We start from the raw sequence: 24,970 nt of genomic DNA, 5'->3' as shown, positions 1-24,970 counted from the left end.
TGACCCCTCAGGGAACGTAACAAGGGGTAATGTGAACCTTAATACCCCACAGGTGTTTCACGACTTTTGCATATGTAAAAAAATTTTTTTTTTTTTACCTAAAATGCTTGATTTCCCAAAAATTTTACATTTTTAAAAAGTGTAATAGCAGAAAATACCCCCCAAAATTTGAAGCCCAATTTCTCCCGATTCAGAAAACACCCCATATGGGGGTGAAAAGTGCTCTGCTGGCGCACTACAGGTCTCAGAAGAGAAGGAGTCACATTTGGCTTTTTGAAAGCAAATTTTGCTCTGGGGGCATGCCGCATTTAGGAAGCCCCTATGGTGCCAGGACAGCAAAAATACACACATGGCATACCATTTTGGAAACTAGACCCCTCAGGGAACGTAACAAGGGGTAAAGTGAACCTTAATACCCCACAGGTGTTTCACGACTTTTGCATATGTAAAAAAAATTATTTTTTTTTTACCTAAAATGCTTGGTTTCTCAAAAATTTTACATTTTTAAAAAGGGTAATAGCAGAAAATACCCCCCAAAATTTGAAGCCCAATTTCTCCCGATTCAGAAAACACCCCATATGGGGGTGAAAAGTGCTCTGCTGGCGCACTACAGGTCTCAGAAGAGAAGGAGTCATATTTGGCTTTTTGAAAGCAAATTTTGCTATGGGGGCATGCTGCATTTAGGAAGCCCCTATGGTGCCAGGACAGCAAAAATACACACATGGCATACCATTTTGGAAACTAGACCCCTCAGGGAATGTAACAAGGGGTAAAGTGAACCTTTATACCCCACAGGTGTTTCATGACATTTGTATATGTAAAAAAAAAAATTTTTTTTACCTAAAATGCCTGTTTTCCCAAAAATTTTACATTTTTAAAAAGGGTAATAGCAGAAAATATCCGCCAAAATTTGAAGCCCAATTTCTCCCGAGTACGGCGATACCCCATATGTGTCCCTAAACTGTTGCCTTGAAATACGACAGGGCTCCAAAGTGAGAGCGCCATGAGCATTTGAGGCCTAAATTAGGGACTTGCATAGGGGTGGACATTGGGGTATTCTACGCCAGTGATTCCCAAACAGGGTGCCTCCAGCTGTTGTAAAACTCCCAGCATGCCTGGACAGTCAGTGGCTATCTGGCAATACTGGAGTAGTTGTTTTGCAACAGCTGGAGGCTCCGTTCTGGAAACAGTGGCGTACCAGACGTTTTTCATTTTTATTGGGGAGGGGAGGGGGGCTGTGTAGGGGTATGTGTATATGTAGTGTTTTTTACTTTTTATTTTATTGTGTGTTAGTGTAGTGTAGTGTTTTTAGGGTACAGTCGCACGGGCGGGGGTTCACAGTAGTTTCTCGCTGGCAGTTTGAGCAGCGGCAGAAAATTTGCTGCAGCTCAAACTTGCAGTCAGATACTTACTGTAATCCTCCGCCCATGTGAGTGTACCCTGTACATTCACATTGGGGGGGGGGGGGGGGGGAAACATCCAGCTGTTGCAAAACTACAACTCCCAGCATGGACGGTCTATCAGTGCATGCTGGGAGTTGTAGTTTTGCAACAGCTGGAGACACACAGGTTGTGAAACACCGAGTTTGGTAACAAACTCAATGTTTTGCAACCAGTGTGCCTTCAGCTGTTGCAAAAGCTACAACCCCCAGCATGTACGGACAGCGGAAGGGCATGCTGGGTCTTGTAGTTATGCAACAGCCGGAGGCATACTACATTGGCTGGGGATGCTGGGGATTGTAGTTATGCAACAGCTGGAGACACACTGGTTTACTACTTAACTCAGTGTGCCTTCAGCTGTTGCAAAACTACAACTCTCAGCAGTCACCGACAGCCAACGGGCATGCTGGGAGTTGTAGTTATGCAACCACCAGATGCACCACTACAACTCCCAGCATGCACTTGAGCTGTTTGTGCAAGCTGGGAGTTGTAGTTACACAACAGCTGAAGGTACACTTTTCCATAGAAAGAATGTGCCTCCAGCTGTTGCAAAACTACAAGTCCCAGCATCCCCATAAGGGCATGCTGGGAGTTGTGGTGGTCTGCCTCCTGCTGTTGCATAACTACAGCTCCCAGCATGCCCTTGTTGCATGCTGGGAGCTGTTGCTAAGCAACAGCAGGAGGCTGTCACTCACCTCCAACGATCCTCGCCGCACAGGTCAGTCCCTCGTCGTCTCCGCCGCCGCCGCTGCTCCTGGGGCCCCGATCCCAACAGGGATGCCGGGGATCGGGGTCCCCAGCACCGGGGGTCGTCTTCCCGCACCCGCTCACGTCCTCCGGAAGAGGGGCGGAGCGGGTTGCGGGAGTGACACCCGCAGCAGGCGCCCTGATTGGTCGGCCGGTAATCCGGCCGACGAATCAGGGCGATCGTGAGGTGGCACCAGTGCCACCTCACCCCTGCAGGCTCTGGCTGTTCGGGGCCGTCGGAGACGGCCCCGAACAGCCAGTAATTCCGGGTCATCGGGTCACTGGAGACCCGATTGACCCGGAATCCGCCGCAGATCGCTGGACTGAATTGTCCAGCGATCTGCGGCAATCGCCGACATGGGGGGACATAATGACCCCCCTGGGCGATATGCCGGGATGCCTGCTGAACGATTTCAGCAGGCATCCGGCTCCGGCTCCCCTCCGGCTAGCGGTGGGGGCCGGAAATGCTCAGGGCGTATCCATACGCCCTCGGTCCTTAAGGACTTGGAAACGGGGGCGTATGGATATGCCCTATGTCCTTAAGGGGTTAACGAAAATGTGTCAAACACCTGTGGGGTGTTAAGGCTCACTATACCCCTTGTTACATTCCGTGAGGGGTGTAGTTTCCAAAATGGGGTCACATGTCGGTATTTATTTTTTTGCGTTTATGTCAGAGCCGCTGTAAAATTAGCCACCCCTGCGCAAATCACCAATTTAGGCTTCAAATGTACATAGTGCGCTCTGACTGTTGAGCCTTGTTATGCGCCCGCAGATCATTTTACGCCCACATATGGGGTATTTCCGTACTCAGGAGAAATTGCGTTGCATTACAATTTTGTGGGTCTTTTTTTCCTTTTACCTCTTGTGAAAATAAAAAGTAAAGGGCAACACCAGCTTGTTAGTGTAAAACAGGCTGGTGTAGACCCCAACTTTTCCTTTTCATAAGGGGTAAAAGGAGAAAAAGCCCCCCAAAATTTGTAGTGTAATTTCTCCCGAGTACGGAGATACCCCATGTGTGGCCCTAAACTGTTTCCTTGAAATACGACAGGGCTCCGAAGTGAGAGAGCGCCTAGCGCATTTGAGGACTAAATTAGGGATTGGATAGGGGTGGACATAAGGGTATTCTACGCCAGTGATTCCCAAACAGGGTGCCTCCAGCTGTTGCTAAACTCCCAGCATACCTGGACAGTCAGTGGCTGTCCAGAAATGCTGGGAGTTGTTGTTTTGCAACAGCTAGAGGCTCTGTTTTGGAAAGACTGCCGTAAAATACGTTTTTCATTTTTATTGGGGGGGGGGGCAGTGTAAGGGGGTGTATATGTAGCGTTTTACCCTTTATTATGTGTTAGTGTAGTGTAGTGTAGTGTTTTTAGGGTACATTCACACTGGCGGAGGTTTACAGTGAGTTTCCTGCTAGGAGTTTGCGCTGCGGCGAAGAATTTGTTGCAGCTCATACTTGAAGCAGAAAACTTACTGTAAGCCTGCCCGTGTGAATGTACCCTGTACGTTCACATGGGGGGGGGGGGGGGGGCAAACCTCCAGCTTTTTCAAAACTACAACTCCCAGCATGTACTGACAGACCATGCAGGCTGGGAGTTGTACTTTTGCAACAGCTGGAGGCACACTGGTTGGAAAATCTTCAGTTAGTTTCTGTTATCTAACTCAATATTTTCCAACCAGTGTGCCTCCAGAAGTGCAAAACTACAACTCCCAGCATGTACTGATCACCGAAGGGCATGCTGGGAGATGTAGTTATGCAACAGCTGGAGGGATTGCAACTACAACTCCCAGCATGCTGGGATTTGCAGTTTTGCAACATCTGAAGAGCTACAGTATAGAGACCACTGCAAACTGTGGCCCTCCAGATGCTGCAAAACTACAAATCCCAGCTTGCCCAGACAGCAAACAGGTGTGTGGGCATGCTAGGAGTTGCAGTTTTGCAAGATCTGGAGGGCTATAGTTCAGAGACTACCATATAGTGGTCTCAAATTGTAGCCCTCCAGCTGTTGCAAAACTACAACTTCCAGCATGCCCAAACAGCTGTATGGGCATGCTGGGAGTTGTAGTTTTGCAACATCTGAAGTGCTACAGTATAGAGACCACTATATAGTGGTCTCGGACTTCAGCCCTCCAGATGTTGCTAGGCAACTTACCGGCTTCCGTCGGATCCAGGGAGCTGGCTGCACGACATCGCCGACACCGATCGTTGTCCGCATCCTCCGCACATCGGTAAGTGGACTCCGGCGCCGGTCCTCTGTCGTTTCCCCGTTCTTCCCCGCCTATTGTGGGTGGGCAGGACGGGGAAAACGAAAGTTAACCCCCCCGCCCCCGATCTGCTATTGGTGGTCGCGTCTAGACCACCAATAGCAGGGATAGGAGGGGTGGCACCCCTGCCACTTCACTCCTATCGCTTCAGGGGGATCGTAGTTGTCTCAGACACCCGCAATCCTTATATTTCGGGTCACCGGGTCACCATATACCCGTAATGACCCGGAATCGCGCAAATCGCAAGTGTGAATTCACTTGCGATTTGCGCCGATCGACGACATGGGGGGGTCTGATGACCCCCCTGGGCATTTGCCGGGGTGCCCGGTCCGGTCCTCGCCCAGCGCGTGGCGGTGACCGAAATTCCCACGGACGTACTCATACGTGCCTGGTCCTTAAGGCCCATCGCGCAGGGACGTACTCATACGTGCCTGGTCCTTAAGAGGTTAAGGACTCGGGATGCAGGGCGTATGCATACACCCTGCGTCCTGAACAGGTTAAGTGTGTGTGTATGTGAATTAATATACATATACTTATATACAGTATACATATACTATATATGGACTTTAAAATTGTGTAAAAAAAAGAAAATAAAAAAAGGTAATAAAAGTGATTTAATTCCTTGCCTAATAGAAGTTTAATTCACCCCACCTTTTCCCATTTAGAAACAAATATGTAAGCAAAAATAAACATAAACATGTGGTTTCCCCGCGTGCGTAAATGTCCGAACTACAAAATGTAACGCTGCTTTAACCGCACGGTCAATGGCGTATACGTAAAAAAATACCAAAGTCCAGAATTGCAAATTTTTGGGCAGTTTGTATATCCTAAAAAAACTGTATAAAAAGCGATGAAAAAATCAAAACAAAAATGGTTCCGATAAAAACTACAGATCACGGAGCAAAACATGAGCCCTCACACATTTCTTTATACTGAAAAATTAAAAGTTATAGGGGTCAGAAGATGACAATTTTAAACATACAAATTTTTTTACAAAAAGTTCTAATTTTTTAAAAGAAGTAAAACAAATTAAACCTATATCATTTTTATCAAACGGACCTACAGATAAAAGGTGTCATTTTTACCGCGTGATATTGAAAGCCACCAAAAGGTGTTTTGTTTTTAATTTTGCCCCACAAAGTTTTTGGGGTTTTTCCATAGATTTTTGCGGTGAAATGACTGATGGTATTAAAGTAAAATTGGTGGCGCAAAAAACAAGCCCTCATGTGGGTCTGTAGGTGGAAAATTGAAAGTGTTGTGATTTTTAGAAGGGAAGGAGGAAAAAAGAAAGTGCAAAAATGAAATGACCCGGTACTCAAGGGGTTAATAGCTGGCGTCAGAAATAACATAAATTAATTAATAAATATATGTGTGTGTGTAGGGTAAATGACCATATGGTGGCAGGACACTCAATGCACCTCAGCGCCGCACTTCAGACACTGCCGCTGGCTGTGAGACTCTCCGTCCTCCTCGCTGTATGTTCGGATCTCCGACAGCTGAGGGGAGGGGCCACCGCAGAAATGCATAGGGCGCAGTTTTGCGCCTCACACCGTCTTAGTCACAGCCCATTAGCTCCACCTAGAGGCCAATGAAAGATTCGCACGAGAGCGGAACTAAATTGTTTTTACTAGGTTTCCGGCGGACTTCGCTAACAGTGCACCGGAATAATTGTGAGTGGTTGAGGAGACGCGGCTGTGGACTAGCAGTCGGTGCCCAAAGACGTCTCGGTATTGTCGGGTAGTGAGGAGAGCGGAGACCATGGCTTCTACCGTGAGTACACAGCGGAGATGATGGTATATAGAAGTGTCCGACATGTTGTGTCACGTGTTGTATTCCGGACAGTAATCGAGCTGCAGGAGATTGACATCTGCGTTATTGTTTCCGCCATCTGGTTCTAGGGAGATACTACAGGGGCTGTGTGTGCGGTCCGGTATCCTACACTATCACAATACAGATCTTATATTTTTCAGAGGCCTTTAATCATGAAAGCTGGAATCTGGTTGCTATGGGGTTTATACAGGACAATAATGAGGGCCATGCCGGCTGTTTATACAGGGGTAATAGTGCGGGCCATGGTGACTGTTTATACCGGGGTAATAGTGCGGGCCATGCCCCTGACTGTTTATACCGGGGTAATAGTGCGGGCCATGCCCCTGACTGTTTATACCGGGGTAATAGTGCGGGCCGTGCTGACTGTTTATACCGGGGTAATAGTGCGGGCCGTGCTGACTGTTTATACCGGGGTAATAGTGTGGGCCGTGCTGACTGTTTATACCGGGGTAATAGTGTGGGCCATGCCGACTGTTTATACCGGGGTAATAGTGCGGGCCATGCTGGCTGTTTATACCGGGGTAATAGTGTGGGCCATGCCGACTGTTTATACCGGGGTAATAGTGTGGGCCATGCCGACTGTTTATACCGGGGTAATAGTGTGGGCCATGCTGACTGTTTATACCGGGGTAATAGTGTGGGCCATGCTGACTGTTTATACCGGGGTAATAGTGCGGGCCATGCTGGCTGTTTATACCGGGGTAATAGTGCGGGCCATGCTGGCTGTTTATACCGGGGTAATAGTGCGGGCCATGCTGGCTGTTTATACCGGGGTAATAGTGCGGGCCATGCTGGCTGTTTATACCGGGGTAATAGTGCGGGCCATGCCGGCTGTTTATACCGGGGTAATAGTGCGGGCCATGCCGGCTGTTTATACCGGGGTAATAGTGCGGGCCATGCCTGCTGTTTATACCGTGGTAATAGTGCGGGCCATGCCTGCTGTTTATACCGTGGTAATAGTGCGGGCCGTGCTGACTGTTTATACCGTGGTAATAGAGCGGGCCATGCCTGCTGTTTATACAGGGGTAATAGTGCGGGCCGTGCTGACTGTTTATACCGTGGTAATAGAGCGGGCCATGCCTGCTGTTTATACAGGGGTAATAGTGCGGGCCATGCTGACTGTTTATACCGGGGTAATAGTGCGGGCCATGCTGGCTGTTTATACCGGGGTAATAGTGCGATCCATGCTGGCTGTTTATACCGGGGTAATAGTGCGGACCATGCTGGCTGTTTATACCGGGGTAATAGTGCGGACCATGCTGGCTGTTTATACCGGGGTAATAGTGCGGACCATGCTGGCTGTTTATACCGGGGTAATAGTGCGATCCATGCTGACTGTTTATACCCGGGTAATAGTGCGATCCATGCTGACTGTTTATACCCGGGTAATAGTGCGATCCATGCTGACTGTTTATACCGGGGTAATAGTGCGGCCCATGCTGACTGTTTATACCGGGGTAATAGTGCGGGCCATGCTGACTGTTTATACCGGGGTAATAGTGCGGGCCATGCTGACTGTTTATACCGGGGTAATAGTGCGGGCCATGCTGGCTGTTTATACCGGGGTAATAGTGCGGGCCATGCTGGCTGTTTATACCGGGGTAATAGTGCGGGCCATGCTGGCTGTTTATACCGTGGTAATAGTGCGGGCCATGCTGGCTGTTTATACCGGGGTAATAGTGCGGGCCATGCTGGCTGTTTATACCGGGGTAATAGTGTGATCCATGCTGACTGTTTATACCCGGGTAATAGTGCGGGCCATGCTGACTGTTTATCTGGGTTCACACCACGTTTTGTTAAATACGGCTCCCGAATACGGCTGGGAGGAGGGGGCGGGGCTTAATTGCGGCGCCCGCACTCAGCCGTATTCGGGAACCGTATTTAATGTATGTCTATAAGCCGACCGGAGTGAACCGCAGCCTCCGGTCGGCTTCGTTTTCAGCCGTATGCGGTTTCTCGACCTCAGACAAAAACGTGGTCGACCACGTTTTTGCCTGCGGTCGGGAAAACTAAGCCGACCGGAGGCTGCGGTTCACTCCAGTCGGCATATAGACATACATTAAATACGGTTCCCGAATACGGCTGAGTGCGGGCTCCGCGATTAAGCCCCCCCTCCTCCCAGCCGTATACGGGAGCCGTATTTAACAAAACGTGGTGTGAACCCAGCCTAATAGTGCGGGCCATGCTGAGACAAATGGACATAGTTCCATAGTCTTGTTCTCCTACTCATCAGTGTTGTGTTAGAACCCCCCCCACACACACACACACACACACACGTCTCTAGCACATCATTTTTCGCCCTATAGGACGCACCGGCGTATAAGACGCACCCAATTTATGGGTGCAAAATCTAAAAAAAATAAAGATTCTGAACCCAACAGTGGTCTTCAACCTGTGGACCGCCAGATGTTGCAAAACTACAACTCCCAGCATGCTGGGAGTTGTAGTTTTGCAACATCTGGAGGTCCGCAGGTTGAAGACCACTGGTATAGGAGGTAGTACTCACGTGTCCCCGCCGCTCCGGATGCGTCACCGATGCCCTGGATGTCACTCCATCGTTGTCGCCGCGTCCCCGTGGTGTCCCCGACGCTTCGGACGTCTTCTTCCCCGGGATCCACGCTCTCCGTCGCCGTCATCATGCCGCTACGCACGCCGCACCTATTGGATGACGGCGTGCGCAATGACGTCGAAGGAGAGCGCAGGGCGTCCCGGCACGGAGAAGACACAAAGGAGGCAGGTAAGGTCCCTCCCGGTGTCTGATAAGCTGTACGGGACGCCGCGATTTCACCGCGGCGGTCCAGAGCAGCCCGACTGAGCAGCCGGGTTTGTGTTATTTTCGCTTCAGACGCAGCGGTCAGCTTTGATCGCCGCGTCTGAAAGGTTAATACAGGGCATCACCCCGATCGGTGATGTCCTGTATTAGCAGCAGGTCCTGGCCGCAGGTATTCGCCGGTATTCAGGGAAGAAAAAGTGCGTCTTTTATACGGCGAAAAATACGGTAATTAAATATTATATAGATGACTTACTGAACCCATTTATACTGTACTAGATGACTTGTAAATATAATAGGCTTTATTCTATTTAACATAACAGATATACATGTATATATTTGTGTTACTATCTATTAGGACTTCCGGACTGATGTGGACCTTGCATGTAGGGCTGCTGAAGAGTTTGTAAGTCTGTATTATGAAACCATCGACAAGAGGAGAAGGGTAAGCTGGCTATATTTAATACTAAAAGCAATAGTAATAAAATCACAGCAGATGGCACCAAGGCTACTTATTTATAACATCAAAACTAGTGCACAGATGTAACTGTTAAAAGTGGATTCTTATCTTGAACATTTATGGCATAGCCACAGGATAATCCATAAATGTCCCAAGATGCCAGTCCCACCTCTGAGACCCATCCCTCTCTGTAGAGTGAGGGTGTCCTGGCCTGCTTGCCTCTGCCAGAGGTGCTTGGGACGTTTAAACAGTTAAAGGGGTATTCCGGGCAAAAACATTTTATCCCCTATGTCTGATCGTGGGGGGCCTGCTGCTGAGACCCCCGCAATCTCCCTGCAGCACCCGCATTCTATGTGGGGACTGTGTCTCTAGTTTCGGAAACCTCCAGATTTCCGGGACTGGGGACGTGACGTCACACCACACCCCCTCCATTCATGCCTATGGGAGGGGGCGTGATGTCCGTTTTGCCACATTTTGTCATGTATTTTCTGCTGCATATTTTCCTATCTATTAAAGTCAGTGGGTAGCAAAATCGGCTGCAGAAAATATGCAGTAAAATATGGCATGTGTAACCCTATCCTGTGCATATTTCATTCACATGATTTGAAGCTGCAGAATTCAGTGTAAACTAAAGGATTGAATACAACTTCAAGTCTGCAGCTATAAATCCTGGACATCAAATATGTGCAGGATACTGTATGTGTAAAATGACCCTTAATGTCCCACATGAGAATACCTCTCTAACAGCACTTTAAAAGTAGATGTACTCTAAACACTTGTTTATCTATAGAAATATATTTATGTAAAGAGTAGAAATACTTTGTTATACACCCGTTCCACGTGGCCATAATAGGGTCCTGTATGATTTTACTGAATCTCATCTGGGAGTTGAACAATATAGGATTGAATAGCAGGTCAGCAATTGTCATGTGAATATGGACTAGAAATGTTCGTGATCACAGAAACGAATGTAAAACGTAGCTGTTATTTCAGGTGACATTTAATGATAAGCTGTTGTGTCCATGGGTATATTCAAACAACCTCCTTAAAGGGGTACTCCGACCCTAAGACATCTTATCCCCTATCCAAAGGATAGGGGATAAGATGTCTGATTGTGGGCTGCACACAGCGCTGGAGGCTCAGAGTCTGAAGCCTCACGACCACGGGCCAGAGTATCGTTACATCATGACTCCGCCCTGTGTGATGTCATGCCCCGCCCCCTCAATGCAAGTCTATGGGAGGGGGCGTGATGTCATGTTACTCCGGCCCCGTGGTCGTGAGACTTCAGACTCAGAGCCTCCGCGCTGCGTGCAGCTCACACAGGTGGGTGCTGCATGAGAGATTGCGGGGGTCCCCATTGGCGGGATCCTTTGGATAGGGGATAAGATGTCTTAGGGCCGGAGTACCCCTTTAAAGAACAGGCTATTCAAGTACAGAAGACTGTGTTGGTGGTTGCACATGGATCTGTGAAATTTGAAGGGAATAAACATCACTATTTCAATCAGATTTTCCTCCTGACACTGCACACAACACCAACTAACAGCGTGTGGAAGATTGCAAGCGACTGCTTTCGCTTTCAGTATTGTGCCAGCTCATAGATTCATACAGTACGACTAGGAGCATCGGAACTGGACCTGATTCATGAGGAGGGCATAGTCAGCTGGAAAGAAGACAGAAATGGGGGGGATCTTTTTCTTTCTACTTTGAAAACTGAAAGTTTAGCCTTTTATGGCTAAATGTGCCCAACATTATTTGACTGTATTATTTATATTCCCCATTGTTACTGTTTGTCCATAGTGTGAATATTTGTTTTCTTTACGAATCAAAGACTGTCTATAATTTTGTAACAATGAATATATTTGTTTACTAATGTAGTAATTCTAAAGTCTTTAGAAAGGAAGCTATAAATGAAGATGCTGGACAGGGCCAACAATTTCTACTATACATGTGACTTTTCCGTCTTACTTTATGCGGATACTATATTAGATGTAGATGTTAATACAGTGGTCCCTCAACATACGATTGTAATCCGTTCCAAACGGACCATCGTATGTTGAGGGATCCGTGCAATGTAAAGTATAGGACAGTGGTCTACAACCTGCAGACCTCCAGATGTTGCAAAACTACAACACCCAGCATGCCCGGACAGCCATTGGCATGCTGGGAGTTGTAGTTTTGCAACATCTGGAGGTCCGCAGGTTGAAGACCATTGGTATAGGAAGTTGTACTCCCCTATCCCCGCCGCTCCGGACCGTCATCGCTGTTGCCGTGTCCCTGACGCTCCGGGAAGGCCTCTGCTTCCCCGGCATCCTCGCTCTCCGTCGCCGCCATCATGTCGCTACGCACGCTGCTCCTATTGGATGACGGGACGGCGTGCGCAGCGACATGTTGACGATGGAGGGGATCCCGAAGAGGATGCGCCGGAGCCCTGAGGACAGGTAAGTGATCATCACCGGACCACACGGGGCACCGTAAACTGCTATCCGGTGGCAGCGGATAGCTGTTTATGCGATGGCCCCGACCTACAAAAGCATCGTATGTTGATGCTGCCTTAAACGTGCAATGGCCTCTGAGAGGCCATCGCATGTTGAAATTATCGTATGTCGGGGCCATCGTAGGTCGGGGCGGGGGGGGGGTCACTGTATTGTCAAAATAACCCACATGAAGATCAAGAGTATAGATATCTATTTTTATGGTCTATTCACACATACGCAGATTTGATGCGCAGGATTTGATTCTGCAGATTTCAATGTAAACTGAATGGCTTGAAATCCTGCACATCAAATCTGCACAGAATAATGTATGTGTGAATAGACTGTTAAGGAGGTTGTCTGACCCTACAAAATTTTAGTGTCCAGGGTGAGACTGACCTAAAAAAAGGATGTTCACCTGCCACAATATCCTGCTGTATCTGTCGCTATGTGTGCTCAGTCCCCAGATGACTTCTGTGGGCAGCAGCTGTAGCCTGATTTTTGTGAGCTGACAAGCCAAATAAGCCATCTTTACCTCTCTGAAGATGGATTTTTACCTGTAAATTGAAAGTGAGTGGACTGTGCAGGAGGCATAGAAGAAACAAGTGGAGGCATTGCTCTTTAATAGTGATGAGCGAAATTACAGTGATTCGATTCGTCACGAACTTCTCGGCTCAGCGTTGCTGACTTTAGCCTGCATAAATGAGTTCAGCTTTCAGGTGCTCCGGTGGGCTGGAAAAGGTGGATACAGTCCTAGGAGAGAGTCTCCAGCCCACCGGAGTACCTGAAAACTGAACAAATTTATGCAGGGTAAAGTCAGCAACCGCCGAGCCGAGAAGTTTGACGAATCGAATCACTAACTTCACTCATCTCTACTCTGTAACAAAATATATTCTTATTGCTACTTGTGTGTTGACTTATAAAAAATAAAAAAAAATAAAAAATTAAGAATCAAAATAAAATTTAAAAAAGGCCATAGTCCAGATTTGTTTAGTATGAGAGTAATGAGTAGAGTCTTCATAAATTGGGGGGGGGGGGACTTTCAGTAACAATCAATGCTGGAATATTAAAAATTTTATTTAACTACATAAAGCACTTTCCATTACCTGTCTTTATGTTCATGAATCTTATGATACATATAGAAGTCTCTGAGATTTGCGCAGTGAGTAATGTGTTTGTTTGTTTTTTCCTTTTTTGTAGCAACTCACAAAACTGTACATGGATACTGCGACTTTGGTTTGGAATGGCAACCCAATTTCTGGACAGAATGCTCTTATAGAATTTTTTGAAATGTTACCGTCAAGCGAATTTTCAGTGAATATGTTTGACTGTCAGCCAGTGCACGGTAAGAATCGTGAGACCGAATATCATCTGATCGAACAACTTCCACATCAGAATTGAGTTACTCGATGTACTTTTGTGTAATATAATAGTTTGCCCAATAGAGGGTGCAATTATGTCCAGTAATAGTTATGTTTACACTATGGAGCCTCCAGATATTCTAGACAGAGATTCCGTCAGCTGCAGGCACTGCTGAAATCTGTCAGCATTAGGACCATGCAGCCATGTATTGTCACCATTGATGGCAGTGCAGTCTGCATGGGTGTCCACCAGAATAATTAGCTTTTTTTCTGGTGGATCTGGAGCTTCTGCATCAAAGATTCTGCAGTGTGAATGGTGCAGCAGAATCCCAATGAAAACAATGGGAAACTGCTGCACCAGAATTTCCAAGCAGAATTCCACTCAGAAATTATGTAGTGTGAACGTAGCCTTGAAGTTTACAGAGCCTCCTGCTGTTGCAAAATACAACTTCCGGCTTGCTGAATTGTCAAAGGCTGTACGGGCATGCTGGAAGTTGTAGTTTTGCAACTGTTGGAGGCTTCCTATTTGGAAAACATTGGTTTACTGTGACGACTTATGCTACTGTCGTTGTCACTACTGTATAATTGTGCATTATTGTCTGGATGTGTGACTACTAGAGATGAGCGAATTTACAGTGATTCGATTCGTCATGAACTTCTCGGCTCGGCAGTTGCTGACTTTACCCTGGATAAATTAGTTCAGCTTTTAGGTGCTCCGGTGGGCTGGAAAAGGTGGATACAGTCCTAGGAGAGAGTCTCCAGCCCACCGGAGCACCTGAAAGCTGAACTCATTTATGCAGGCTAAAGTCAGCAAACGCCGAGTCGAGAAGTTCCTGACGAATCGAATCACTGTAACTTCACTCATCTCTAGTGACTACCATTAGTTATCCAGATATTTATTTTAAGATGGGAACTATGACCTGCCAATGATCCCTGCTGCTCAGTGCTTCCTGCTCTTTGTCCTGAAACATGAGCGACAGGAGTCTGTCTGTCTGTATATATTTTTTTTTTCTCTAGAAAACCCCTTTAAGAAGTGCACATTCTTTCAACACAGTTATACTATAAGATGCTGTTCTTTTACCACACCTACCAAGACTGACTTTTCTTGACCAGTCTTAATCATCTACCAGACAGATCATTGCTCTGCCGGATGTCAGCTAAAGTTGTCTACGCAAGACACCATTTGTTCCTGATGTGTCTAGTTTTCCAATATTTTTCACTATTGTGATGCTTGTCATTAGAGTGGCATATACAATGGTCAAGTAGAGCTAGTCCTAGTGTTGTCCAACCTGTAGTAAAATATACTTTCTATCCTATTTTTCTCTTAAAGAACAGGCCACTCAAGGGCAGAAGACTGTGTTGGTGGTTGCACATGGATCTGTGAAATTTGAAGGGAATAAACATCACTATTTCAATCAGATTTTCCTCCTGACACTGCACACAACACCAACTAACAGCGTGTGGAAGATTGCAAGCGACTGCTTTCGCTTTCAGGATTGTGCCAGCTCATAGATTCATGCAGTACGACTAGGAGCATCGGAACTGGACCTGATTCATGAGGAGGGCATAGTCAGCTGGAAAGAAGACAGAAATGGGGGGGATCTTTTTCTTTCTACTTTGAAAACTGAAAGTTTAGCCTTTTATGGCTAAATGTGCCCAACATTATTTGACTGTATTTTTTATATTCCCCATTGTTACTGTTTGTCCATAGTGTGAATATTTGTTTTCTTTACGAATCCAAGACTGTCTAAAATTTTGTAACAATGAATATATTTCCTTACTAATGTAGTAATTCTAAAGTCTTTAGAAAGGAAGCTATAAATGAAGATGCTGGACAGGGCCAACAATTTCTACTATACATGTGACTTTTCCGTCTTAATTTATGTCTAGAGAGAGGGAGGAAGGCGCCTCATGTGCGGGATCAGCAGATCTTGTTAGTGGGGGTGGGGGACGGTAATTCCCAAACCGCTTACCAAAGTTGGTTGTGCTCCCACACACAACAAGGTAAAGTGCAGAAGAAATGTAAAAGAAGGTCCACTGCAGCCCTCCTGGGTAAAAGTAAAATCAAAACCGAATGACCATGGATTCAGGAGTTTGTCTGGCGCAGAGAGGAACCATCAGGAAGCCAAGTAAAATCAATGGATTTATTAAATGCAATGCGTTTCGCTGCGCATGCGCAGCTTCATCAGGCATAACAAGAGAAGGCTGGTGACAGATATATATACCTCCAGGAATTAACCATTAAGAGTACTTTTTGAAAGAATTGTTGCATAAAATTACATATCCACATATGAATGTGACGATATATAAAAAATATAGATAAATATAAATAGACAGACGACAATCACAGAAATAAAACAATAATGTAGAAGCACAATGAAATCACATAATGTAGAAGCACATGTTTATGTGATTTCATTGTGCTTCTACATTATTGTTTTATTTCTGTGATTGTCATCTGTCTATTTATATTTATCTATATTTCTCTATATTTTTTAGATATTGTCACATTCATATGTGGATATGTAATTTTATGCAACAATTCTTTCAAAAAGTACTCTTAATGGTTAATTCCTGGAGGTATATATATCTGTCACCAGCCTTCTCTTGTTATGCCTGATGAAGCTGCGCATGCGCAGTGAAACGCGTTGCATTTAATAAATCCATTGATTTTACTTGGCTTCATGATGGTTCCTCTCTGCGCCAGACAAACTCCTGCATCCATGGTCATTCGGTTTTGGTCTTAATTTATGTGGATACTATATTAGATGTAGATGTTAATATTGTCAAAATAACCCACATGAAGATCAAGAGAATAGATATCTATTTTTAAGGAGATTGTCTGACCTTACAAAATTCCTGGTGTCCAGGGCAAGACTGGCATAAGGAAAGGTTGTTTGCCTGGCACAATACCCTGCTGTGTCTGTCCCTATGTGCGCCCATTCCCCAACTGAGCAGCGCTTCTTACTTTTGTCTGGACACTCAGAAAGCACTAGCCGTAACATTGACCTGCTTCTGTCACTGATTGGCTAAATGGGGTCTACATGCATGTTGAGAGATGAGTAAGAATGCTATTCATCTAAGACAGGTTACTATTGAGATAGATGATGTGGCAGAGGAGTATAATTTTTTTTTTTTTTTTTTTTTTATGCCAGCTTGGGGCTTGGAAACTCCTTTTAATAGCAGCGTTAGTTGGATAATGACTTACTCTTTTTTGCTATTGATTTTGGCTCTATAAATCTGCCAGCTATAAACATGCCATTGCCTTTCTACAGGGTGCTGGAAACATTCCTCCGAGATTTTGGTCTATATGTTCATTGGGGGGAATTTATCAAAACTTGTACAGAGGTAGCGTTGTCCAGTTGCCCTTAGCAACCAATCAGATTGTTTTCATAAATTCCCCCATGGTGCCATCACAAAGTTGTAGTAGATTCATTGGCTGCTCATCCATGATACGAATCTCACATTCCACAACATCCCAAATGGAGCCATTGAAGTACAGGGAACTCGTGGTCATGTAAAAGGGTTACTCCACTCCCCAGCGTCCGGAAAATTGAGTTCCGAACGCTGTGTGCAGGCATCCATGTCCACTCCCGCCCCCTCGTGACGTCACGGCCTGCCCCCTCAATGGAAGTCTTTATGGGAAGCCATTGCACCGCCTTCCCAGACTTGCATTGAGGGGGTGGGATGTGACATCACATGATGGGGCGGGCATGAACGCGGAAGCTCGCACACAGTGTTCGGAACTCAATGTTCTGGATGCTGGGTAGCGGAGTAACCCTTTAAAGAAATCATTTTATGTTGCAATCTTTGTAATATGGTGTATTATCCTGCTGGAAGTAGCCATCACAAGATGGGTACATTGTGGTCATAGGGATGGACATGGTTAGCAACAGTACTTAGGAAGGCTGTCAAGTTTAATCCCTTAAGGACCAGGCCAATTTTCACTGTAGGACCAGAGCGTTTTTTGCACATCTGACCACTGTCACTTTAAACATTAATAACTCTGGGATGCTTTTACCTTTCATTCTGATTCCGAGATTGGTTTTTCATGACATATTCTACTTTGTGAGTGGTAAAATTTTGTCGATACTTGGATCATTTTCTAACTTTGAAGCTCTCTGCTTGTAAGGAAAATGGACATTCCAAATAAATTATATTTTGATTCACAAATACAATATGTCTACTTTATGTTTGCATCATAAAGCTGCCGTGTTTTTACTTTTGGAATACATCAGAGGGCTTCAAAGTTCTGCAGCAATTTTCCAATTTTTCACAAAATTCTCAATCAGAATTTTTCATGGACCAGTTCAGGTTTGAAGTGGATTTGAAGGGCTTTCTTATTAGAAATACTCCACAAATGACCCCATTATAAAAACTGCACCCCTCAAAGTATTCAAAATGACATTCAGTGTGTATGTTAACCCTTTAGGTGTTTAACAGAAATAGCAAAGTGAAGGAGAAAATTCAAATTCTTAATTTTTTACACACTCATGTTCTTGTAGACCCAGTTTTTGAATTTTTGCAAGAGGTAAAAGGAGAAAAATCCCTCAAAATTTTTAACCCAATTTCTCTCGAGTAAGGAAATACCTCATATGTGTATGTCAAGTGTTCAGCGGGCGCAGTAGAGGGCTCAGAAGGGAAGGAGCAACAATGGGATTTTGGAGAGTGAATTTTGCTGAAATGGTTTTTGAGGGGCATGTCACATTTAGGAAGCCTCAATGGTGCCAGAACAGCAGAAAAACCCCCACATGGCATACAATTTTGGAAACTGCCCGCCTCAAGGCACGTAACAAGGGGTCCAGTGAATCTTAACACCCCACGTTTGACAACTTTTCGTCAGTCGGATGTGTAAATGAAAAAAAAAAGTTTTCACTAAAGTGCAGTGTTTTTTACCCCAAATTTACCATTTTTACAAAGGGTAATGGGAGAAAATGCCCACCAAAACTTGTAACCCCATCTCTTCTGAGTATGGAAATACCCCATGTTAGGACGTAAAATTCTCTTCGGGCGAACTACTATGCTCAGAATAGAAGGAGTCGAACAGTGGACCCCCCCCCCCCCCCACATGTGACCCCATTTTGGAAACTATACCCCTCACAGAATTTAATAAGGGGTACAGTGAGTATTTACACCCCATTGGCGTTTGACTGATCTTTGGAACAGTGGGCTGAGCAAATAAAAAATTTAATTTTTCATTTTCACAGACCACTGTTCCAAAAATCCGTCAGACACCTGTTTGGTGTAAATGCTCACTGTACCCCTTATTACATGAGGGGTGTAGTTTCCAAAATGGGGTCACATGTGGTGGGGGGGGTCCATTGCTCTGGCACTATGGGGGCTTTGTAAACACACGTGGCCTTCAATTCCGGACAAATTTTCTCTTCAAAAGCCCAATGACGCTCCTATAAAATTTAGGGTAACCAGCATTTTAGTGACTTATTTTTTTTCTCCCCATCCAACTTTAACGAAAATTTGTCGAACACCTGTGGGGTGTTAAGGATCACTGTACCCCTTATGTTCCATGAGGGGTGTAGTTTCCAAAATGGGGTCACATGTGGGTATTTTTTTGCGTTGTAGTTTTGCAACATCTGGAGGGCCACAGTTTGGAGTGTCACTGTGGACTCTAAACTGTAGCCCTCCAGATGTTGCAAAACTGCAAATCCCAGCATGCCCAAACAGCTGTCTCAGCATGCTGGGATTTGTAGTTGCACACATCCAGCTGTTGCACAACTACAACTCCCAGCATGTACTGATCACCGAAGGGCATGCTGGGAGATGTAGTTTTGCAACAGCTGGAGACACACTGGTTGGAAAATACTGAGTTGGGTAACAGAAACTAACTGAAGGTTTACAGGGTACATTCACACTGGCAGGTTTACATTGTTTCGAAGTTTCCTGCTTGAAGTTTGAGCTGCTGCAAACTTTTCAACGCAGTGCAAACACCTAGCGGGAAACTCACCGTAACCCACCAGTGTGAATGTACCCTAAAAACACCTCACTACACTACCACTTAATAAAGAGTAAAACACAACATATACACCCCCTTACACTGTACCCCCCCCCCCCCCCCCCCCCCCCAATAAAAATGTAAAACGTATTGTACGGCAGTGTTTCCAAAATGGAGCCTCCAGCTGTTGCAAAACAACAACTCCCAGCATTTCCGGACAGCCACTGACTGTCCAGGCATGCTGGGAGTTTATCAACAGCTGGAGGCACCCTGTTTGGGAATCACTGGTGTAGAATACCCCTATGTCCACCCCTATGCAATCCCTAATTTAGTCCTCAAATGCGCATGGCGCTCTCTCACTTCTCGGGAGAAATTGCACTACAAGTTTTGGGATGCTTTTTCTCCTTTTTACCCCTTATGACTAGGAAAAGCTGGGGGCTATACCAGCTTGTTAGTGTAAAAAATTTTACACTAACATACTGGTGTTGCCCCATACTTTTTATTTTCACAAGCGTTAAAAGGAAAATCGGCCACCCGTGCAAATCACCAATGTAGGCCTCAAATGTACATAGTGCGCTCTCATTCCTGAGCCTTGCTGTGCGCCCGCAGAGCATTTTACGCCAACATATGGGGTATTTCTGTACTCAGGAGAAATTGTGTTACAAATATTGGGGGTCTTTTTTACTTTTACCACTTGTGAAAATGAAAAGTATGGGGAAACACCAGCATGTTTAGGGTAAAACATTTTTTTTACACTAACAGGCTGGTGTAGCCCCCAACTTTTCCTTTTCATAAGGGGTAAAAGGAGAAAAAGACCCCCAAAATTTGTAGTGAAATTTCTCCCGAGTACGGAAAAACCCCATATGTGGCCCTAAACTGTTTCCTTGAAATACGGCAGGGCTCCGAAGTGAGAGAGCGCCATGCGCATTTGAGGGTGGACATAGGGGTGTTCTACACCAGTGATTCCCAAACGGTGCCTCCAGCTGTTGCTAAACTCCCAGCATGCCTGGACAGTCAGTGGCTGTCCGGAAATGCTGGGAATTGTTGTTTTGCAATAGCTAGAGGCTCCGTTTTGGAAACACTGCCGTACAATACGTTTTTTTATTGGGGTGGGGGCAGTGTTTTACTAATTTATTGTGTTAGCGTAGTGTTTGTAGGGTACATTCACACGGGCGGAGTTTGCGCTGCAGCGAAAAATTTTACGCAGCTCATACTTGAAGCAGGAAACTTACTGTAAACCTGCCCATGTGAATGTACCCTGTACATTCACATGGGTGGGGGGCAAACCTCCAGCTGTTTCAAAACTACAACTCCCAGCATGTATTGACAGACCGTGAATGCTAGGAGATGTATTTTTGCAAAAGCTGGAGGCACACTGGTTGGAAAACCTTCAGTTAGGTTCTGTTACCTAACTCAGTATTTTCCAACCAGTCTGCCTCCAGCTGCTGCAAAACTACAACTCCCAGCATGTACTGATCGCCGAAGGGCATGCTGGGAGATTTAGTTATGCAACAGCTGGAGGTACGCAACTACAACTCCCAGCATGCTGAGACAGCTGTTTGGGCATGCTGGGATTTGCAGTTTTGCAACATCTGGAGGGCTACAGTTTAGAGACCACTGCACAGTGATCTCCAAACTGTGACCCTCCAGCTGTTGCATAACTGCAATTCCCAGCATGTCCACACAGCAAAAGCTGTCTGGGCATGCTGGGAGTTGTAGTTTTGCAACATCTGGAGGGCTACAGTTTAAAGACCATTGTATAGTGGTCTCAAACTGTAGCCCTCCAGTTGTTGCTAGGAAACTTACCAGCTTCTTAAGGATCCAGGGAGCCGCATCGTCTTCCTCTTCTGCCACCGCCTGCCGCCAATGGGTGAGTGGACTTCGGCGCCTATCCTCCTTGGTTTCCCCGTTCTGCCCAATCCCGATCTGTTATTGGTTGTCGCTTCTAGATGACCAATAGGAGGGGTGGCACCCCTGCCACCTCACTCCTATCCCTTCAGGAGGATCGTGGGTGTCTTGGACAACCCCAATCCCCCTTATTTTCTGGGTCACCATAGACCTGTATGACTGTATGTCTCTTGTGTCTTGGTTATCTCTTCCCAGGCTCTCTCTTTTCCAGTTAAAAAGACGTTTAGGATTCCGCCCTCTGTTCTTCCATCAACACGAGATCTCATCTTGGGCAATCACCTAGGTTTAAGAAAAATTAACACACAGTATGAGAAAAACGCAAAAGGGACTATAGCACACATATACCTGCCTACTTTAGACCTTTGACTTATGCCATACTTTAGCTAGCAACTAAATTGAGGATAATTTTTATTTTAATTTTTTTTTTTTTTGTTACTACAAAGGGAAAATAAACTACAGGGTAATCAAGAATAGATATTACTATTCATCCTCTGCTAGGCTAATACTGTCCTAGGCTTTACGTCTATTTAGGATAATAATCCAACATTTGACACAACCTCTAAACAGAGTAATACAGTGTTCATTGGGACACCGTGACTAACAAGTTAGTCACACCAGAGACACAAAAGACAACATGTCAGACACATATGGGTTAATATAACAGTTCAGTTTTTTTTCAGTTATGCGATACCACTACCAATCATATCGATGTCACTACCATCATCCCGGCTAGAGGAAGTGCGTTAGTCGCACGAAACAGCTTGGTCTGGTCTCCCCCGTCCTCCACCACAGCTCCCCCGCCTGTTGCCTACTTCATGTCTTCAAGACCTGAATAAAGCCCTGGTTTGGTGAGTGCGGACTCTTTTCTCGTTCTTTGCTCTCTACCAATCATATGGTATATATAATGTGTTTCCATCTGCAATTTTTGGATGTTGTGATTTCAATTCCAGCTCTTGGCATCTTATGGAAACATCTGAATTATCCATGGCACAAGGCACAGCTACTTTGCTTCGCTGTCTTTAACCCTAAAATAAACAACACTCTACACAAACATCAAATTAATGATCCCGTGGAAAAATTTTGTTAGTAATCAATTATCAATAAAATAATTATCATTATTTAACCCCTTAAGGACTCAGGGTTTTTCCGTTTTTGCACTTTCGTTTTTTCCTCCTTACCTTTTAAAAATCATAACCCTTTCAATGTTCCACCTAAAAATCCATATTATGGCTTATTTTTTGTGTCGCCAATTCTACTTTGCAGTGACAGTCATTTTACCCCAAAATGCACGGCGAAACGAAAAAAAAAAATCATTGTGCGACAAAATCGGAAAAAAAAACGCCATTTTGTAACTTTTGGGGGCTTCCGTTTCTACGCAGTGCATATTTCGGTAAAAAGTACACCTTATCATTATTCTGTAGGTCCATACGGTTAAAATGATACCCTACTTATATAGGTTTGATTTTGTCGCACTTCTGGAAAAAATCATAACTACATGCAGGAAAATTTATACGTTTAAAAATGTAATCTTCTGACCCCTATAACTTTTTTATTTTTCCACGTACAGGGCGGTATGAGGACTCATTTTTTGCGCCGTGATCTGAAGTTTTTATCGGTATGATTTTTGTTTTGATCGGACTTTTTGATCACTTTTTATTCATTTTTTTAATGGTATAAAAAATGACCAAAATACGCTTTTTTGGACTTTGGAATTTTTTTTGCGCGTACGCCATTGACCGTGCGGTTTAATTAATGATATATTTTTATAGTTTGGACATTTACGCACGCGGCGATACCACATATGTTTATTTATTTTATTTTTTTACACTGTTTTATTTTTTTTATGGGAAAAGGGGGGTGATTCAAACTTTTATTAGGGAAGGGGTTAAATGACCTTTATTAACACTTTTTTTTACATTTTTTTTTGCAGTGTTATAGGTCCCATAGGGACCTATAACACTGCACACACTGATCTCCTATGCTGATCACTGGCGTGTATTAACTGCACACACTGATCTCCTATGCTGATCACTGGCGTGTATTAACGGCGTGTATTAACGGCTCAGGCACGGAGCAGTCATTCGTCGATTGGACACCGAGGAGGCAGGTAAGGGCCCTCCCGGTGTCCGATCAGCTGTTCGGGACGCCGCGATTTCACTGCGGCGGTCCCGAACAGCCCGACTGAGCAGCAGGGATACTTTCAGTTTCACCTTAGAAGCTGCGGTCAGCTTTGACCGCCGCTTCTAAAGGGTTAATACCGCACATCGCCGCAATTGGCGATGTGTGGTATTAGCCACGGGTCCCGGCCGTTGATGAGCGCCGGGACCGAAGCGATATGATGCAGGATCGCGGCGCGATCCCGCTTCATATCGCGGGAGCCGGCGCAGGACGTAAATATACGTCCTGCGTCGTTAAGGGGTTAACTTGCTATTATTATCAATCAAATTAATTAAGCAATTTGTTTCGCTGGACACTCCTGTCTCAGCTATATTGAAAGAACTTTTTCTTTCCTCTTTTAATTCACCTCGGGAATTAAGAATTTCCATACAATGGAGTGGAGAGAATCTCCCCCTCCCATGAGGCTTGACCTTTTGCAGAGAAGGTGACATGCACCTAGGACTGAGGACTAAGGTGGGCAAAGTTATGGGGGCTTACGGCCTTTGCAAATGAAAACAAAATAAAACAGTTTACTATTTACTTTCTGCAAACTACTCTCGCCCCTCCCCTATCATAGGAGATTTTATGGCACTTAGGGTTAAATTAACCTGAATATTCCAATACAGCAATGCATTTTTTTTATCCCCCCTCCCCTCCTTCTAAATTATAGGGGGCTGGTAAGTGTTAAGAACATCATTTTATCACTTACTATACAGAACATGCTTAGCTTGCAGCGTTCTGCTGTCCAGGTATACTGGAAGAAATTCATAACAGGTGAATAGACATGGAAAGATTAATCAGAGTTATGAAGAACACAATTCTCCCCCCTTGGGGGTTAAAACATATTTGCGACAAGTGCAGATTGTACATATAGAATCCTGCAATAAATTGTTAGCAACAAAACATGGTTAGCATACATAGCAATTAGCATGTTTAATTCCCTTGCACTTGCACATTCTACCTATCAGGTCAAACTTTACTTACAAAGTTTCTCTATTATCCTACCAGGCCCTGAGTCATACTACTCACATTCCCCTTTAATCTGGGATTCATTTTCAGTCAAGTTAGTGACTGGAATCCATTACACTAATGGGGGTAAATTCTCAACTATAGGAGGTATTGGGCTTAAATTATAGGAACATTGACATGAGTCAACATTTGGACCAGAACCAGAAGGCTTGTAAAACCTGTATTTGTTACCTATGTAATTTTTTACATATTGGGACAACTATATAAATTCTAGGTGATTTAAAAGATTATTCTACACAGACAATACAGCCTCCTGTAGCCAGTTTATTTGTCTTGCATTTATGCAACTTAGAATCGGAAACACTTAAAAGAAGAAAACAAGGTTATATTAGCATTACTAACCTGTTAAATTATTGTTCACTTATAGATTCTTTCATCAAAAATATGGGGTCAGAATATGGGGTCCTCTATTTGCCCTGCCACGCCTTGTTCCCTGAGACTTCAATTACAATCAACTATTTGCGATCTGAGTCGATTACAAATAAGGGTAACTATTAGGTATTCTCTCCACTTATGGAGCTGATTGGCTAGGAAGAAATAGGAAGATTCTTGGTCAGACTACGAACCAGAATCAGGACCCAATCGC

General features: G+C 44.9%; 2 protein-coding genes across 7 annotated transcripts in view; one reads left to right on the top strand and one right to left on the bottom strand.

The window, feature by feature from the left end:
- The window catches only part of GUCY2F (guanylate cyclase 2F, retinal), a 230,653-nt gene extending 224,720 nt beyond the window's left edge, over positions 1-5,933 (bottom strand). For 5 of the 6 annotated variants that reach the window (XR_008847695.1, XM_056538849.1, XM_056538845.1 and 2 more), the window contains exon 1: positions 5,867-5,933. The gene's annotated coding sequence lies outside the window, so the exon portion shown is untranslated. The remainder of the gene's footprint in view (positions 1-5,866) is intronic. The other variant, XM_056538846.1, reaches the window with a different exon arrangement.
- Positions 5,934-6,066: 133 nt separating this feature from the next.
- Positions 6,067-15,470, top strand: NXT2 (nuclear transport factor 2 like export factor 2). Its single transcript, XM_056538854.1, has 4 exons — positions 6,067-6,218; positions 9,407-9,493; positions 13,180-13,324; positions 14,671-15,470. The coding sequence occupies exons 1-4, from the start codon at positions 6,207-6,209 to the stop codon at positions 14,850-14,852; spliced, it is 426 nt and encodes a 141-aa protein (XP_056394829.1). The 5' UTR covers positions 6,067-6,206; the 3' UTR covers positions 14,853-15,470.
- Positions 15,471-24,970: the final 9,500 nt, after the last annotated feature.

This window comes from Hyla sarda, chromosome 9 (genome assembly GCF_029499605.1).
Source record: "Hyla sarda isolate aHylSar1 chromosome 9, aHylSar1.hap1, whole genome shotgun sequence".
NCBI classification, from domain to species: Eukaryota; Metazoa; Chordata; class Amphibia; order Anura; family Hylidae; genus Hyla; species Hyla sarda.
The sequence above is the reverse complement of the archived record's forward strand: the minus strand, read 5'-3'. Positions and strand labels throughout refer to the sequence as shown.